The 15,874-nt window shown below is 22.1% G+C and overlaps 7 protein-coding genes across 7 annotated transcripts; 2 read left to right on the forward strand and 5 right to left on the reverse strand.

Moving 5' to 3' along the window:
* Window positions 1-1,452: 1,452 nt before the first annotated feature.
* SRAE_2000372900 (RE48509p) lies at window positions 1,453-1,811 on the reverse strand (the record flags this gene model as incomplete). The annotated part of the gene is made up of 2 exons (XM_024654957.1): window positions 1,453-1,728; window positions 1,770-1,811. The coding sequence occupies 2 exons, from the start codon at window positions 1,809-1,811 to the stop codon at window positions 1,453-1,455; spliced, it is 318 nt and encodes a 105-aa protein (XP_024508277.1).
* Window positions 1,812-2,289: 478 nt separating this feature from the next.
* Window positions 2,290-3,646, reverse strand: SRAE_2000373000 (28S ribosomal protein S5, mitochondrial; the record flags this gene model as incomplete). The annotated part of the gene is made up of 2 exons (XM_024654958.1): window positions 2,290-3,126; window positions 3,170-3,646. 2 exons carry the CDS (start codon window positions 3,644-3,646, stop codon window positions 2,290-2,292), a joined length of 1,314 nt encoding a protein of 437 aa, XP_024508278.1.
* A 219-nt stretch (window positions 3,647-3,865) lies between these two features.
* SRAE_2000373100 (DNA excision repair protein ERCC-6) lies at window positions 3,866-5,160 on the forward strand (the record flags this gene model as incomplete). Its single annotated transcript, XM_024654959.1, has 2 exons — window positions 3,866-3,896; window positions 3,956-5,160. 2 exons carry the CDS (start codon window positions 3,866-3,868, stop codon window positions 5,158-5,160), a joined length of 1,236 nt encoding a protein of 411 aa, XP_024508279.1.
* Window positions 5,161-5,184: 24 nt separating this feature from the next.
* Window positions 5,185-6,205, reverse strand: SRAE_2000373200 (Dehydrogenase/reductase SDR family member on chromosome X; the record flags this gene model as incomplete). Its single annotated transcript, XM_024654960.1, has 2 exons — window positions 5,185-5,816; window positions 5,860-6,205. The coding sequence occupies 2 exons, from the start codon at window positions 6,203-6,205 to the stop codon at window positions 5,185-5,187; spliced, it is 978 nt and encodes a 325-aa protein (XP_024508280.1).
* A 4,639-nt stretch (window positions 6,206-10,844) lies between these two features.
* Window positions 10,845-11,549, reverse strand: SRAE_2000373300 (Hypothetical protein; the record flags this gene model as incomplete). Its single annotated transcript, XM_024654961.1, has 1 exon — window positions 10,845-11,549. The coding sequence occupies one exon, from the start codon at window positions 11,547-11,549 to the stop codon at window positions 10,845-10,847; it is 705 nt and encodes a 234-aa protein (XP_024508281.1).
* Window positions 11,550-12,282: 733 nt separating this feature from the next.
* SRAE_2000373400 (Hypothetical protein) lies at window positions 12,283-13,413 on the forward strand (the record flags this gene model as incomplete). The annotated part of the gene is made up of 2 exons (XM_024654963.1): window positions 12,283-12,760; window positions 12,809-13,413. The coding sequence occupies 2 exons, from the start codon at window positions 12,283-12,285 to the stop codon at window positions 13,411-13,413; spliced, it is 1,083 nt and encodes a 360-aa protein (XP_024508282.1).
* A 926-nt stretch (window positions 13,414-14,339) lies between these two features.
* SRAE_2000373500 (Peptidase M14, carboxypeptidase A domain and Proteinase inhibitor, carboxypeptidase propeptide domain and Proteinase inhibitor, propeptide domain-containing protein) lies at window positions 14,340-15,584 on the reverse strand (the record flags this gene model as incomplete). Its single annotated transcript, XM_024654964.1, has 1 exon — window positions 14,340-15,584. One exon carries the CDS (start codon window positions 15,582-15,584, stop codon window positions 14,340-14,342), a length of 1,245 nt encoding a protein of 414 aa, XP_024508283.1.
* Window positions 15,585-15,874: the final 290 nt, after the last annotated feature.

The raw sequence follows: 15,874 nt of genomic DNA on the forward strand, positions 1-15,874 counted from the left end.
TATTAAATTAGAAAATTTTTATTAAGAGTAAAGTTAGTTTGTTTAAAATACTTTATCTATATCTATTAAAAGTTAAATTAAAAAAGAATTAAGCAATATTATTTTAAGATACTCTTTTGAGTAGGAGATTAAGATAAAATTGTATGGCGTACCTTTCCGAAACCAAAAGATATTATTATTACAATTTATTAAATCTTAACCAAAAATACAATAATTTTTAAGATAAATTAACGCTAGTTTAAAATTTAAGTCTAGTTCTAGTGACCACCTATAATTAATTACTAATTAAATTGAGTATAAAAACTTACTAGATAATCAGCACTAAATTTTTAGCTAAATAGTCAGACTAAAAAATTATCTTTCTAGCTCAGTATTTATACTCAATTAGTGGCGCGTATTTAATTATAACTATCTAAAGTACAATGTGCAGCTCAAAATACTCATACAAAATTAAAGTACAAAATAAAAGATTAATAAAATTCCTTATTATATTTCTCTATTAAAATAAAAAGTTAAACATTACACACAGAAAAAAAAACGCTCATTTTTTATTTATTCTCTTAGATCAATCTAGTACATGCAAAATGAGATCGAAAAAATTATTCAAATTTTTTACTAATTAAAAAAATGTAAAACAATAAATTTCGCAAAGCGATGAAAAAAATTGCACACTTTATTCTCTTTAAAATATATAATACTTTCTTTGAGTAATATTTTATTTTTGTTACCATATGATAAAAAAAAATATTTTATATATTAAAATTTTTATTAAAACAAATTTGTACAACTTTTATAATTAGACAATTAAATATATAAAATATAGTATTACTTAAAGTTAAGAAGATATAATTAAAATACATAAAATAATATTTATTTGGTTTCATAAACTTTTATATATGTTTTAATAATCATTTGAAGTATGATTTCTAATCTTACTCCCAGTTAAATATTTTTTTAAGTGAGGTTAATTTATAGTATAATTATTTTTAAAAAATAAGAGAAACAAAAAGTTTTGATTTAGTGTAATTAATTAAATTGTTAATTATAATAATTTTAGAAAAACTTAAATAGAATTATTTAACTATTTTATTAAAATTGCTAAAAAATAATAAAAACTTTTATTTAATACTTGAAAAATATAGCACTCTTTTTTATATTTACATATAGAAAAGCTTCGTATCATTTAGCGCAAAAGACACATTTTAATAGACGAATTTTTGAATTCACAATATGAATATTCATAAAATAACGAGGACTGACAATGATTTTTTGCATGTACTAGATTGATCTAAGAGGATAAAAAATGAGCGTTTTTTTTTGTGTGTAGTTAAAATGTAATTCATAAACATAAAAAAAACTTTTAATTTAAATATCAAATATTTTTATTTGAAAAATACTTTAAAATAAATTATTTTATTCAATACAATATACAATGCTTAATATATTTAATTTCTAAAAAATTAAAATGAAAAATAGGATGAAAATTAAAATTATGAGGAAAATAATAGCTTTCCATTGATTTGACTCATCTTCTAACTTTGTCAATTTAACAATTTTTTTCATAACATTTTCCATTTTAATGTCTGTATTTTTCATTTGTATATCTAAATCTTCTAACAATTCAGCCTGGTCATCTAATTCATCTCCAATCTTATAACTCATATGCTTTATTGTACTTAATGAATCTCCAACTTTATTTAAATCCTCATCTTGTTCTCCTATCAAAAGCTAAAACATTTTATTTAAAAAGTCTTCATTTATTTAATTACCTTTTGTTTTTCTAATGTATCTTCGAAAAAGTTTTTACTCATTATTTAAAAGTTTTAGTACAGGATGAAAAATGATTAATATAATGTTTATTTTGTTTACTTACAAAATTTATCTTAATACTCACTTTTCCACAAGTATAGAAAAAAGTTTTTATTATTCTTAGCAAGACATATATTGAAAAAGAAATTTAATTTTTAAAATAAAATGTTATTATTAATATAAAATATTATAAAATTATTAATCAATTCTGTGCTCTCTGTCAAATTCTGTTTCCTTTCTAGTAAATAATAAACGTTTATTTCCTGCAAAATTTTGAAATAAAAGACCAAATCCTATGAAGCCAAGTAAAAATGAAATTATAACTACTTCAATCATTGTGATTAATATTAAAAAAAAAATTATGAAATAAAAAGAAGAAAAATGTGCATACTAATTCTGCAGTTATAAACAAATTTTATTATATATTTTACTGTAACAAAGACCTATTACTTATAACAATCATACAAAAGTAGCATTAATCTATGTTTCTTTTTTTTCAAAAATATCAGATAATCCAATACCACGGGGAATTGGAATTACACCTTCCTTTGCTAAAGAATCTTGTTTTTTAGAAGTCTCTTTTCTTTGATCTCTTGTCCATCTTGTAACAACTCCATCGGCTAATAATCTAATCATTGCATTTTCTTGATTTCTGAAAGGATGTTTTCTCCATTCTGCTGCAATATGTCCAGGTGTGTTAATATAAAATGGTTTTTTTTTTGGTTTCTTTAATGGATATCTTCCTTCTCCATAAAAATCCTCTAACTCTAAACGATCAGAGGGTTGAATTTCATCCTCCGTTTTTAATTTTGATTCAAGTGGGCTTGCAACAATTTCAGGATAAAATTGTCTTGTAGGTTTAAATTCAACAACATGTAAACCTTTTCTTTCTGCCAATTGTTGATGTGTTTCTTGATTCAAGAGACCAGTAATGAAAGCATGTGTCAATGCAATATAATTTTTTGTTGATCCTTCAACTTTAACATAAATGTCTTTAATACCAATAGCTTCACATATCTTTTGTAGTCTTGGATGACATGTTAAACCAAATCCAGGAGGCCTTCTTTGTGCAAATACTTTTGTATTCCTGCATTCAGCATAAAAATCTTGATATATTGTTCTGTTTTCAAGTAATTCAACATAAAATAATCTACGTGAAGCCATTTTCATGCCATTAACAATGGATTGAAATGTTCTACTAATGGGAGCTTTTCCAACCGCATACCCACCTAATCCTTTTCCATTTCCAACAAATACCAAAGCTTTCATAGAAATAAGACGTCCGAGACCACCTACCATGTTTGAAGTTCTTTTTACCTAGTAAAAAAGAGTAAATATGCTTATATTAATATAAACCTACTTCTAAACAATATGTCTGGAACTCATCAAAATTGACTTCATCTAATGGTGGTGGTGAACCAAGTTTTTGTCCAACAATCTTTTTTCCACTGAAACCTCTTTCTAATGGATGTAATTTTTCATTAAATCTCGTCCTCTTTGATGCTCCTTTTTCACCTAATACTAATTTTATTTTATTAATTCTTTTTTCAGCTTCATCATCATTTAACTGTAAAACTTGTAAAGGTTCTATTACATTATCATTTCTTTGAATAAAAGTATTTAATCCACCATATCTTAAACCCATTGGAGAATTACCAACTCTATAGAATTTTTCTAGACGAAATGGTATCTGTCTGGTATTACGGCGACCTTTTTTCTGACCAGATTTTGATACCGATGTAATAGTTTTCCATAATTCTTTTTCTGATCTTCTCATAAAAAAATTTACAGTATTAAAACGGAATTGCTGTACAATGTTATTTAATGGACCTAACATTATTAGACACAAATACAAAAAAGTTTAAATAATATAAACAAGGTATAATAAATGATTGAAAGTAAAAGTGCGTTATTCCAATATTTTATTGACAAGAGCCTTTCATAAAATATTTTTGGTAAAACTTTGTCAATCATTAAAAACTATTTTTTTTATAACAAGTTAAATGGAAGTTAGAAAGATTAGCTATTCTTGAAGATTATAATTATCTTAGAATGGATGGTGGAACTCCAATTAAACAAAGACAAACGTTAGTAGAAAAATTTAATACTAATGAAAATATTTTTTTATTTTTACTAACAACTAAAGTTGGTGGATTAGGAGTTAATTTAACAGGTGCAAATAGATTAATTATTTATGATCCAGATTGGAATCCTTGTACAGATGTCCAAGCTCGAGAACGTGCATGGAGAATTGGACAAAATAGAGAGGTAACTATATATCGTTTACTAACTAGTGGAACAATAGAAGAAAAAATGTATCAAAGGCAAATATTTAAAGAATTTTTGGCTAATAAAGTTTTAAGTGATCCAAAACAAGCAAGAATCCTTAAAGCTCATCATGGTAAAGAACTTTTTACACTTGGTAATGTTGAAGTATCAAGAAAATATGGTACAGAAACTGCAGCTATATTTTATGGAAATAATGGTGAAAAAAGAAGAGAAAATTTTTTTGATAAAAAAGCTAAACTTGAAAGAAAAAATAAAAAAAATGATAAAGATGATATAGATGAAGAGGGTGATGAAACTGAATTAACTTCAGATAAAATTGAACATTTAAAATGTTTAATTAAAGAACAAACAGTAAAAGAAGACCAATTACATGATATCAAAACAGAAGAAGAAATAGAAATGGTTAGTAGAAAAGAAAATTATAATATAAAGGAAGAAAATAATTATGGTGACAATGATTATGTACTTAAAGCACTTTTTAAAAAAGATATAGTTCAATCAGCAATATCTCATGATATAATTATGAAAAATATTCCAAGAGATCATCAAATTATTGAAGATGAAGCAGATTTAATAGCAAAAAGAGCTGTTGAAGCTTTAAATGCTTCTATTAGGCAAAAACCAATTACTATTATCCAAAAACAAAATTTTCCAATTAAAAAAGAAGTAGAAAAACAAAGTAATCATAGTGATAGTCATGGAAAACCTCTTGTAAAGTCTGGACTTGATTTACTTAGTAGAATACAAGCTAGAAAAGATCGTTTACTGGAGGCTAACGATATATTTATTCCTGATAATATGGTAAATGAAGAATATTCAAAACATGAATCCTGGCCAACTAGTGTCAAGGAACAAATGGCAAAAAAAACAAAGTATTCATCATTAGCTGAAGAAATTAAAATGTTTTTTATATTTAATGGTAACATATCAACAACACAACAAATCGTTGCAAATTTTAAAAAAAAAGTTGATCCTGAAGATTCATATATTTTCAGAGCAATTTTAAAAAAATTAGCCGTAATGGATGAAAAAACTGGTAAATGGAAGTTGAAAATTTCATAATTTATTTATTAAAAAGCATTTTTTTTATATGTATTGCATACTATAATCATATAACTCAGAACATTTATTTGCATCCGATGCAATAATGTTAATTTCATGCTTTTCTGAACAGTTAACAAAATGTTTTCCTGAAATTGAAGCAACTTTTTTACTCAATGCAAGAAACAAAGGACATTGTGCACAATCATTAGGTGTTTGGGAAAAAAACCAACTAAGTGGTAAATTTGTAATATTGATACAAGAAGCTTCTAACATTAAATCTCTAAAAAGATTAGTTTCTACAATACCAGGTTCACATGAATTGATTGTAATTTTTGTATCAGGATCTGCTGATCTTTTACGTCTTGTATATTCAATTGCATGCATAATCTGTGCTAATTTAGATCTTTTATAAGCTTCTTCTTCATCAAAATAATCAGAAGAATTGATTCTTTTCAAATCAATCTCTTTACAACTACTTTCTAATTTACTACTAATATTAATTATTCTTCCACCTCCTTTAGATCTTTTTAATAAAGGTGTTAGAAGCTCAGTAAGTACAAAATGTCCGAGATAATTTGTTTGCCACATTAATTCACATTGATCAATTGTTAACACAAATTTTGGATAATACACTATACTTGCATTATTAATAAGAATATCAAGAACTGCCTCCTCTATAATTATATTAAAATAAAATTTTATATAAAAAATAAATACTTTTTTTAAATTCTTTAACAGATTCTTTAATTGAAGATAAATTTGTAAGATCACATTCAATAAAGTCTATGCGTTTGCATTCGCAATCAGATCTAATAAAAGTACTCAAAAGACTAAAAGTATGATAAGCACTTGGACAAAATATATAAATTTTCCCTCCTTTAATGTTAAGTTGAAGAGCTAGTTCTTTCCCTATTTCAGAAATAGCACCAGTAATAGCAATAACTTTACCTACGGCAGTTAATTTTTCATCCAAATCTTTCTTTTTAGGAAGCATGCTTAAAAAATAAAGTACATAAACAGAAAAATAAAGAGAAAGTGTAACACCAATCATTAAATTACCCATTTCAAAAAACTTTTAGCTTTTTTTTTTAAAAGAATCTAGTAGTGGAATATATATAATGTTAATGTTACGTAATAATCATGTTTAATATTTTTTTTAACGAATTATTTATATAGAAAACTGTTGAATAAATGTTGTACTTAAGGCAAATTTACTTTTCTAATAATCATATCATTATAACTTTTAATAATACTATCATTAGAAAATTTTTTTCTACTGATGTATTATAATAAAATTGTATTAAAAAAGTTTATGTTGATGGTAGTTGGAAACAAAATTTAAAAAATGGTCGTGATGTAAATTTATTTATATATATATAAAATATTTTGATTATTTATTTTTTTAAGGATGGAATTCTATATCCTATATATATATATATATATATATAGAGGATAAATGATCTTCAAAAAATAATTTTTTCATTGAGATATTACAGCATAAAGATAAAAAAGTAGCATCAATAATCTTTGCTCAAAATTGTTGTTTCAATTGATTTTGAGAAAAACAATTATGATTAAGTTAAAGAAAGGTCGGATAAACCGTTTTCCATATTAACATGTTAAAAAATAATTTTGAAGCAAGATATAAGCTTCTGAAATTGGACTAAAACTTTTTTGAATTTTTTTAACTTTCAATGTCCAATAACTTTTTCAAAAATCAAGTTATCAAAAAAAAAGTACTCCTGGGGAATTTGGAGTACTACATTTGAAGTACTATTAGGTTTCTGTAGCTTTATTCGTTCTTGAGATAATCAAAAAAAAAATTTTTTTTTTCATCAAAAATATTTTTAATTAGCTATAACTTTTTATAAAGTAACTTTTTAAATAAGATGATGGGGTGAAAAATTATATAATTTTTGAAGACCTTTCAAATAAAATTAGTTTCATCAAAAAATATATATTGGCTCCAGAGATATAGCCAAAAAAAAAAAATATTTAAAATTAAGTTTTTGAGAAAAAAAAACGTCTGGGGCAAATTTAAATGACTACAATTTGGTATCAGATTCATGAAAAAATTTTATCATTTGATATAAAAGATTCACTAAAATAAAAAAATTTTTTTTTCGAAAAAAAAATATTTCTGTATAAATTTTTGAAAAAATGTTAGTTAAACTAAAAATTTTAAAATTGTTAATAAGACTTTAATTACGCATTTATTAATTCTCTTTTGTTTGAAATAAGTTTCATTCAAAAAAAATCTTTCATTCTTGAGATATGGCAAAAAGAAAATGTGATGTTTTTTTTTGTAATTTTTTCAATTTTTTTTCAAACGTGAAAAAATAATGTTTAAAATAAATTTTTTAAGGTAAATAAAAAAGGATCTCGGAGTAATTTTGTTGGCTTCAATTTAAGATAAAAATCAAGAAAAAATATTGTGATTTAATATATGAAACCCGTAGCAGACTGATTTCACTTTGCAAAAATTTTATATATATTATACGTGTATGTTATAAATTAAATATTACCATTTATATTTATTAATTTTATATATACTATATATTAACATTAAATTATATATAATGAAATATTTAACAAAAAAAATGGTTCTTTTTTATTAGAACGCCGCCATATACTGATTTAATAAAAATAACATATAAAAATTATTTTTTATTTGTATATTAAAATATTATATAATAATTTTTTAAAGTTATTATAAATTATTAAAATAAAATAAAGTTTGATTTTTGATTTTTTTAATAAAAAATGAATATAAATTAATAAAAAAAAGGTAATCGATATTTGATTTTAATAAATAATTTTATAAACAATAAAAATTGAATTTTTTTGGTAAAAAATAAAGAAAAAAAAGATAAATGATCTTTAATTTGTACTAAACAATTTTTTTTTTCAAAATTATGAATATTATAAAATGTCGCTAAAAATAGCGCAGGAATATTGTTTTGAAGGAATTTGCAAGGAAACACGAAGAAGCATGTTAGAAGGCAACATGTATGAATTTACATGGAGGGAAAATAATAAAAACAATGAATTTGAGTCCATGTTAAGGGACATTTGTTTTTTTCATGAATTTTTTTAAGTGAAAAGAAAGTTTTTTTTTCAACTTTTTTTAAGTTACAAAGAGGGATTGGATAAAAATCTCATCCCTCAAAATTTTATAAAAAAAGAAAACTTTTGAGGGGAGTTATGGGTATTTAAAAATGGCGGGGTTCAAATCATAAAGTACCAAAAAATTTGTTAATTAGTCTTAATCTTTCAAAGAGTACATTTTTCGATTTGATAATAAAATGAAAATTTATGTAGCTCTTTAAGATCTTTCAGTTAAATTTAGTTTGGCTTAAAAATAATTTACGGGTTTTGAGATATGATAAAAAAATAACTTAAAAATTTAAAAAAAAAAGCTAATTATTAGTACTATGTTGAGAAATAACCTTTTTTTTTCTATGAATACACAAAATTCTGGAATTAATAATAGAGATAAACGTATGAATTTTAATAATTCACAATAAATCTATTGCAAAATGTAATTTAAAATATTAGTTCTGTTTATGAAACTACTTTATTACTATATAAAAAAAAATACAATAATATTACTACATTACATTCCAATATATATTTTTAATACAATACTCTACATTTTTAAAATATAAAATATACATTTTTTGGTTTTATATTTTGTGACTTTGTAATGCATTAAAAAATATTTATTAAGAAAAAAATAATTATAATGGGTATAAAAATATTACAAAAATGTTTTCATAATTTAAATAATAAATACATTATTATAAATCATAAAATTAATTTATATTATAAAAAAATTAAAAAAGAGATATACTTAATAGAAAATTTTTTCTAAATGTATTATATTTCAAAAAATATAAAAAAGATGAATTTTTAAAAATCAATACAAAAATTTTATCTTTTTTTAATCAAAAAATTTACCAAAATATAAAAAAATAAAAAAATATTTTTAATAATAAAAAAATAACAAAAAAAAATAATTACTATTTTAAATGTTTCTTAATTAAAAAACAACACAAAGAAAAAAACGCTCATTTTTGATTCTCTTAAGTCAATTTAATATATACAAAAAATCATTTTCAGTCCTCAATATTTTATGAATATTCATATTTTGAATTCAAAAATTTGTCTATTAAAATGGCTCTTTTGTGTTAAACGATGCGACGCTTTTTCTATATGTAAATATAAATAAGGTATTATATTTTTTATCATAATAAATAAAAGTTTTTATTATTTTTTTTACATTTTGTTAATTAGTAAAAAATTTGAATAATTTTTTTGGTTCAATTTTGCATGTACCAGATTGATCTAAGAGGATCAAAAATGAGCGTTTTTTCTCTCTGTGTACCCATAGTTCATATATTAATGGAAATTACAACAACATAGTTTTTTTTAGATAAAACTGTAATGGCATGTCTTTTTATTAATGTAATTTTATAAACTAAATACCTTAAAAATCATTCAAAAAGAAATCTTTTATTGAGATTGGAATGATAATAATATTGAAAATAAAAATAAAAATTGTTTAGTTCTACTAAGAAACAAGCGCGTGCTTCGCACACGCTTGCCTGCAGGGCAGGTCTTTTGTGTAAGCTAAAGATTTTTTCATTTTATGGGTGATTTAAAGCATGTATTTCAGACGCTCAAATTTTAAAAATTTTTTAAATAATGTGATCTATTGTATCATAAAAAAATATTTTTTGATTATTTCCTTATTTTTCAACATTTTTTTATTTTTTTAAAATTTTTTTATATGCAAATTGATAAAATAATTATAAGAATAAATAATTAAATCTTTAAATTTATACATTGACATTTTTCCTTTACAGCTATAGCTATAAAAAACAATTAGTGTAAAAAATCATTTATTTTTTTAATTTATTATTATTATAAATATAAAATTATAAAATATATAAAAGTTAAAAAAAAATAACGTAAATTGTTACATTATCATTATAAATTGGTATATATCTTTTTTTTATGCTGATATTTGTGTTGAATAACACTTTTTAAAACTTTGATTATCCTAAGAGGAAAAAATTGTTAGAAATTTTTTACACGTTTTCGCGCATAACTCAAGAACGAAAAATGATAAAAATATGATCTAATAGCCAAAATGTAGAGAATAAAAATCCCCCGAGACGTTTTTTTCATTTTTTCAAAAAATTCATTTTTTCAAGAATTATAGCGTTTTGAAAATTTTTTAAAAATTTTGAATTTTTTACCTAACTTTTAACCATCATATCTTACTTAAAAATTCATCTTTTCGAAAAAATAAGGTCGGAAACGTCTTCTACGACCTTTTTTTACCTTTATGTCAAATTTTGCTAAAATAACTCTTGAAACTTAAGCGTTGCAGCAAATGAAACATTTGCAGCTTTTGCTGCAATATCTATATGAAGATGCAATTTTTTTTAAAAATTATTGAACTTTTTGTGATCAGCGCATTTTTTTACCCTAGGATAAATAAAAAAATATTAAAAATTCTAAAAAAATTTTTCCTACTTAATTCTCGCCTATATATATTTAGGATATTATTTCAAAAAAATTATATTTTAAATAAAGAAAATATTAATAGTTGTTTTGTTTTAAAAGTGTATACTATTTCTTAAATCAATTTATATAATATTGAAAATGATTCCATGAAAAAATATACTATGTCACTATTTCTTTGCAAATCCATAATTAATGAATAAAAGAAAAAATAGAAAAAATAAAAAGTATAATAAATTATTTGTCAATTCTTCTTTTTCTTCTTTAAGTTTTTTTTGTGATAAACTTTCTGAACCAACTTGATTAATCTTTCTTTTTGTTTTTTCAGAAAAATTTCCTACTCTTGAATCTAATAGTAATTGTTCTGTAGGTATGTTTCTAGATTTACAAGGATCAGCTGTTGAAACTGCACCCAGAAATCTAATAGCAGTTCTGCTTTCTTCTTCTTCTTCAGGATTTTTAGAATTTAAGCATGATTCAATAATCATTTTTAAAGGTGGTACGTCAATCCAACTATTGTATTGAGCATTACGATACCATGAAAGTAATATTTCAGTATTATCTTTGGCTTTAATTATGCCAAATGAATTAGGACAACAGGTTACAGCATCATTTTGATTTGATTTCAAACGAAATTTTAAACTTGTCTGTGTTAAGTTACATAAAACTAATTTAACCTGAGCCAAATCTTCTTTTCCTTCAATAATATTGAATTTTATTGTCTGGAGAAGTTTAACTTTTTCAATTACAGTATGTGATGATTCAGGTGTACTTGCTAACTTTAATGAAATACTTTTATCACTATTAGATACAGCTGTTATAGCAGTTTCCAATGATGGAGATTTATTTGTTTCATTATTTAAACTACTTTCCATTTTTAAAATAAAATTCAAAAATATAATGTTTCATTGATTTAACATATTATTTTTTGAATATTAACAAAAATCAATAATTAAAATTATTTGCAATTATTAAAATTTTATATAAATTAAGTACCAACAACTTGTATTTCCAAAAAAGTACTTTTAAGAACAATGTACTCTGTTGTAATATAAATTATTTCATATATCTAATTTTGAAATCAATTATTTGTAGAAATGTTTTAAAAGTTACTTTTTCTTATTATAAATTAAACTTTAATTAATAGTTTTTTAAAAACGTAATAAGATTACTAATTTATAGTATCAATTTTTGATGCAAAAATATATTACATAGTAAATGAATCATAGATTTCACTTAATTTCATAATTATTATTAAAAATTTAAAAAAAAGTTAGATTAAATGTTCAACCTAAATAATTATTTAATAAAAAAAAACAATGTTAACAACTCATAACAAACTTTACATTTAAATATCAAAGGCGTTGTTGAAAATTATAAATCATTTTTAAATAATCTTACAACGAAATAATTGTGGAAAAAAGAAAATTTTTAAAAAAAAGTATGAATGGATATATAATTAATTTTAACATATCTGTTTGTTATTGAATAAACATTATTTTTTATTAATAAAAACTTTTTCTGTATAATACCTTGATTATTTATTACTATGTAAGTTTCTTAAAAAATCATTTTTAATTATTTTTTTTCTAAAATGTAGACAAAATTATGATTGATCCCGAAGAAGGATGTTCAAAATGTAAGCAATTTCAACAAAATGCCTTAGATGCTTATGCTATAATAAAACGAATGTCAACTCAAAAAAATCGTTCAGCTTCAGATATGGCTGAGGTAGCAAGTTTAAAAAAATTAAACGATGAACAATCACAATATATTTTAAATCAACGAAAAATTATTGAAAGAATATCAAAAGAAAAAGATGAATTAGATTCTAGTAATAAACATTTGAAAATAAAAAATGAAGAAATGAATAGTCAATATAATGATCTTATATTATCACTTGGTGAAGTTAGAAAAAAAGTTGGAGAGACATTAACAGAATTGTCAGAAACGAGAAAAAAGTATGCTGAAGTTTTGAAAAAAGAAGAAAGTTTTAGAAAATCTATGGAACAGTTTGTATTGTGTAAAAAGATGTTAATGTCTACATTTAGTATTATAAAGCAAATAAAAGCGGGTCAAATTGGTGGTAAATTAGACAAGAAAAGTGCTGAAGCTATCAATAATTTTGATTTAGATGATGCATATGACACAATTGGTTTGTCTAGTAAATCGAAAAAAAAAGTAACTAATACAAAAAATAATAAAGATAAAAAGAAGGAAGAAAAAAAAGAAAAAAAAATAGAAAGTGTAAAAGAACCTGACGATGGTGAAATTAGTGATAATGATTTAGAAAGGATTATGTTAGCTGAAATGGATATTAGTTCATCAGAAGAAGAAGAGGATGAAGAAGAAAAGAATGAAGAACAAAAAAAATATGAAAGAAAGAATGAAGAAGAATCTAGTACCAAACCAAATATTGACATAATGGAAGTGGTAGATGAAAAAAAAGAAGAAAATCAACAAGTAACTAGAAGAATTACTAGGAATTCTGTTTCTAAAAAAACAAATACATCAAACCGTGCTCAAAATAAAAAAAATGATGTTCAGAAACAGTTACCTCCAATTGAAAAAGTTATAAATAAACCTACGAAAGCCACAAATACAATTACTGGTAGGAAGACGAAGTCTGTCAAAGAGCAAATCAGTGAAATGGATATGGCAAAAATAAAGGAGAAATACAAGTCTGATATGGAAAAAATGAAGAAAAATGTTGAAGCTATAAAGAAGACAAAAAAATAATTATTGTATAGATAACAATCTTATTTGATTGTTGAAATTTTTTAGTAATAATATTCTTAAAATTAAATTATTTTGGTATATTTTAATTGCAAAAAATTTTCCTCATTTAATATTTACACAGATAACCATGACATTCTTTCTTAGTTGTTACATTTTTTTTTAATTTGATCACATACACTTTATTAAATTACATCATTGAATAACATTTAAATTTTCAATAAACTTTTAATTAATAAATTTTAATTATTATGTAATTAAATTGTGAAAAAATTTATTTATTTTTAAAAATTTTTTTGACATTAATAAATTATCATTCATAATATTTAAACCAAGCATAGAAAAGATCATTTAAATAATATTTTAATATAAGAAATAATATTTACTTTTATTATTAAAAATGTTTTAAAAACCCATACATTTTTTTTTAATAATAATATTTTTTAAACATAAATATATTAAAAATAAATTTAAAGTATGTCATTTCTTTGAAAATTTTTAAACAATATTTTATGGTACTTTGAAATGATTACATTTACTTTGAAGAATTTGTTATTTATTTCAATTGGTATTTTAAAAGATTGAGTATCAGAACATATTTGTAAATTGCATGTAAAGGTCCCACACAATGGTATATGATTAATAAATGTATAGTTTAAAAATATTAAATTTTTTTGTTTTATTTTTTAAACTTTTTATTATATTTTACTTCTGAAATATTATTGAATAATAATTAATTAATTTTTCATTTTATTTTAATGACCAAAAATCAATCAAATTGTAAATTTTTTTCTTTTCATTTCATTGTAATTAAAAAATAAAATATTTTAAATTTTTAATAAAAAAATTATTAAACCGATAGAAATAAACGGAATCTATATAATATAAGAACAATAAAAAAACTTATTTTTATAGTTTTGTTAATTTTATTAAATTAATTTGTGTTCATTATTTACTTGTTTACAAGCTTCTAAAACAGCTATAAATGCTTCTTCACCAATTTCAGATATATGTTTTTCAGGCATTTGAAATTTATAACTTTCTTCATTATCTGATGGAGACAATTCAATTGTGTACACATATTTAATATTTAAACTTTTGGCAAAATCAGTACTACTACCACATGTTGAATATATAATATTTGATACTTGACCTATAGTATAAATTTTATTACAATTATTTTGAATTGCCCTTTTCATTTTAGTTGCTAATTTATGAGTTTCTCTAAAATATGCTGCTGAAGGTTCTTTTTTAAAACCCCAAGGAAATAAGATGTATTGACCATAACTATGTAATGATAAATAACATTTAATATTATTTTTATACTTTTCAAAAAAAGTAATCATATTTTGAGTTTCGATTTCAGATCCAGGATAAACACCAGAATTTTCTTCACATTCACTATCAATTTTACACCATTTAAAAGGAAAATTTCTATTAATATCAACGCCACATTCACTATTTAATGAAATGTTTCTATTTCCTCTCCAGAATCTTTTAATATATCTTGAATATTCATATCCATCTGGATTGACTAATGGTATTACAATAATATCAATATTTTTTAATATTTCTTCATATTTTTTAGAATTCTTAACAAATTTATTTATAATATAAAGTGATGAAGAAATTGAACTCCACTCTCTTCCATGAATTCCACCTTCAATAACAATTATACTTTTTCTTTTATATTCTTTATTATTTTGATAACCTATTTTAAGATAGTTAATTTCCCTACCTTCATATGATTTTCCTAAACTATTAAAAAATACTAATGATGATTTATTTTCTGATAAATTTTTTAAATAACTTCTTATTTTATTATAAGAATTAAATTTATTCAAATCAAAGAAATCTTTTGATCTTTCATTTTTAATAATATTTATATATTTATTCCAATCTCTTCTATAAATGTTATAACTAACATTTATTTTTGAAAGAAACTTATTCAAAACATTTGATACATTTGGTGATACAAAAATTTGAAGGTGACTTCCAGGTATTATTCTATCAAATATAAAGGCAAGTTGATTTGGAAACTTTTCATCTAGTTTTTTGTGAAGTTTTAAATCTTCTTTATTTCTTAATTTAATGTCATATAGTGAATAACCATTAAAATCAAAATAACATTTACCAAATACAAAAAGTGTTATTAAAATAAACTTATAAAGCATTTTATATACATAAAAATAATATTTTATACTTATATAAATGATAAATATTTAAAGCATTATTTGACCAATTTATTTTTAAAAGTCAACAATCTAATATATAAATATATTTTTTTTTTATAAAAACATATCAAAATTTTATACTATGAAACATAAAGAATTGACAAAGATTATTTGTCAAAACTTTTGTTTCAATGACTTTTTTAACAGTCCACCTTTCATATTTCTTTTATGTTTATTTTAAAATTTTTATTAATTTATACCATTAAATAATAATAACATAAAATGTTATG

This window comes from Strongyloides ratti (assembly GCF_001040885.1).
Source record: "Strongyloides ratti genome assembly S_ratti_ED321, chromosome : 2".
Classification (NCBI taxonomy): Eukaryota; Metazoa; Nematoda; class Chromadorea; order Rhabditida; family Strongyloididae; genus Strongyloides; species Strongyloides ratti.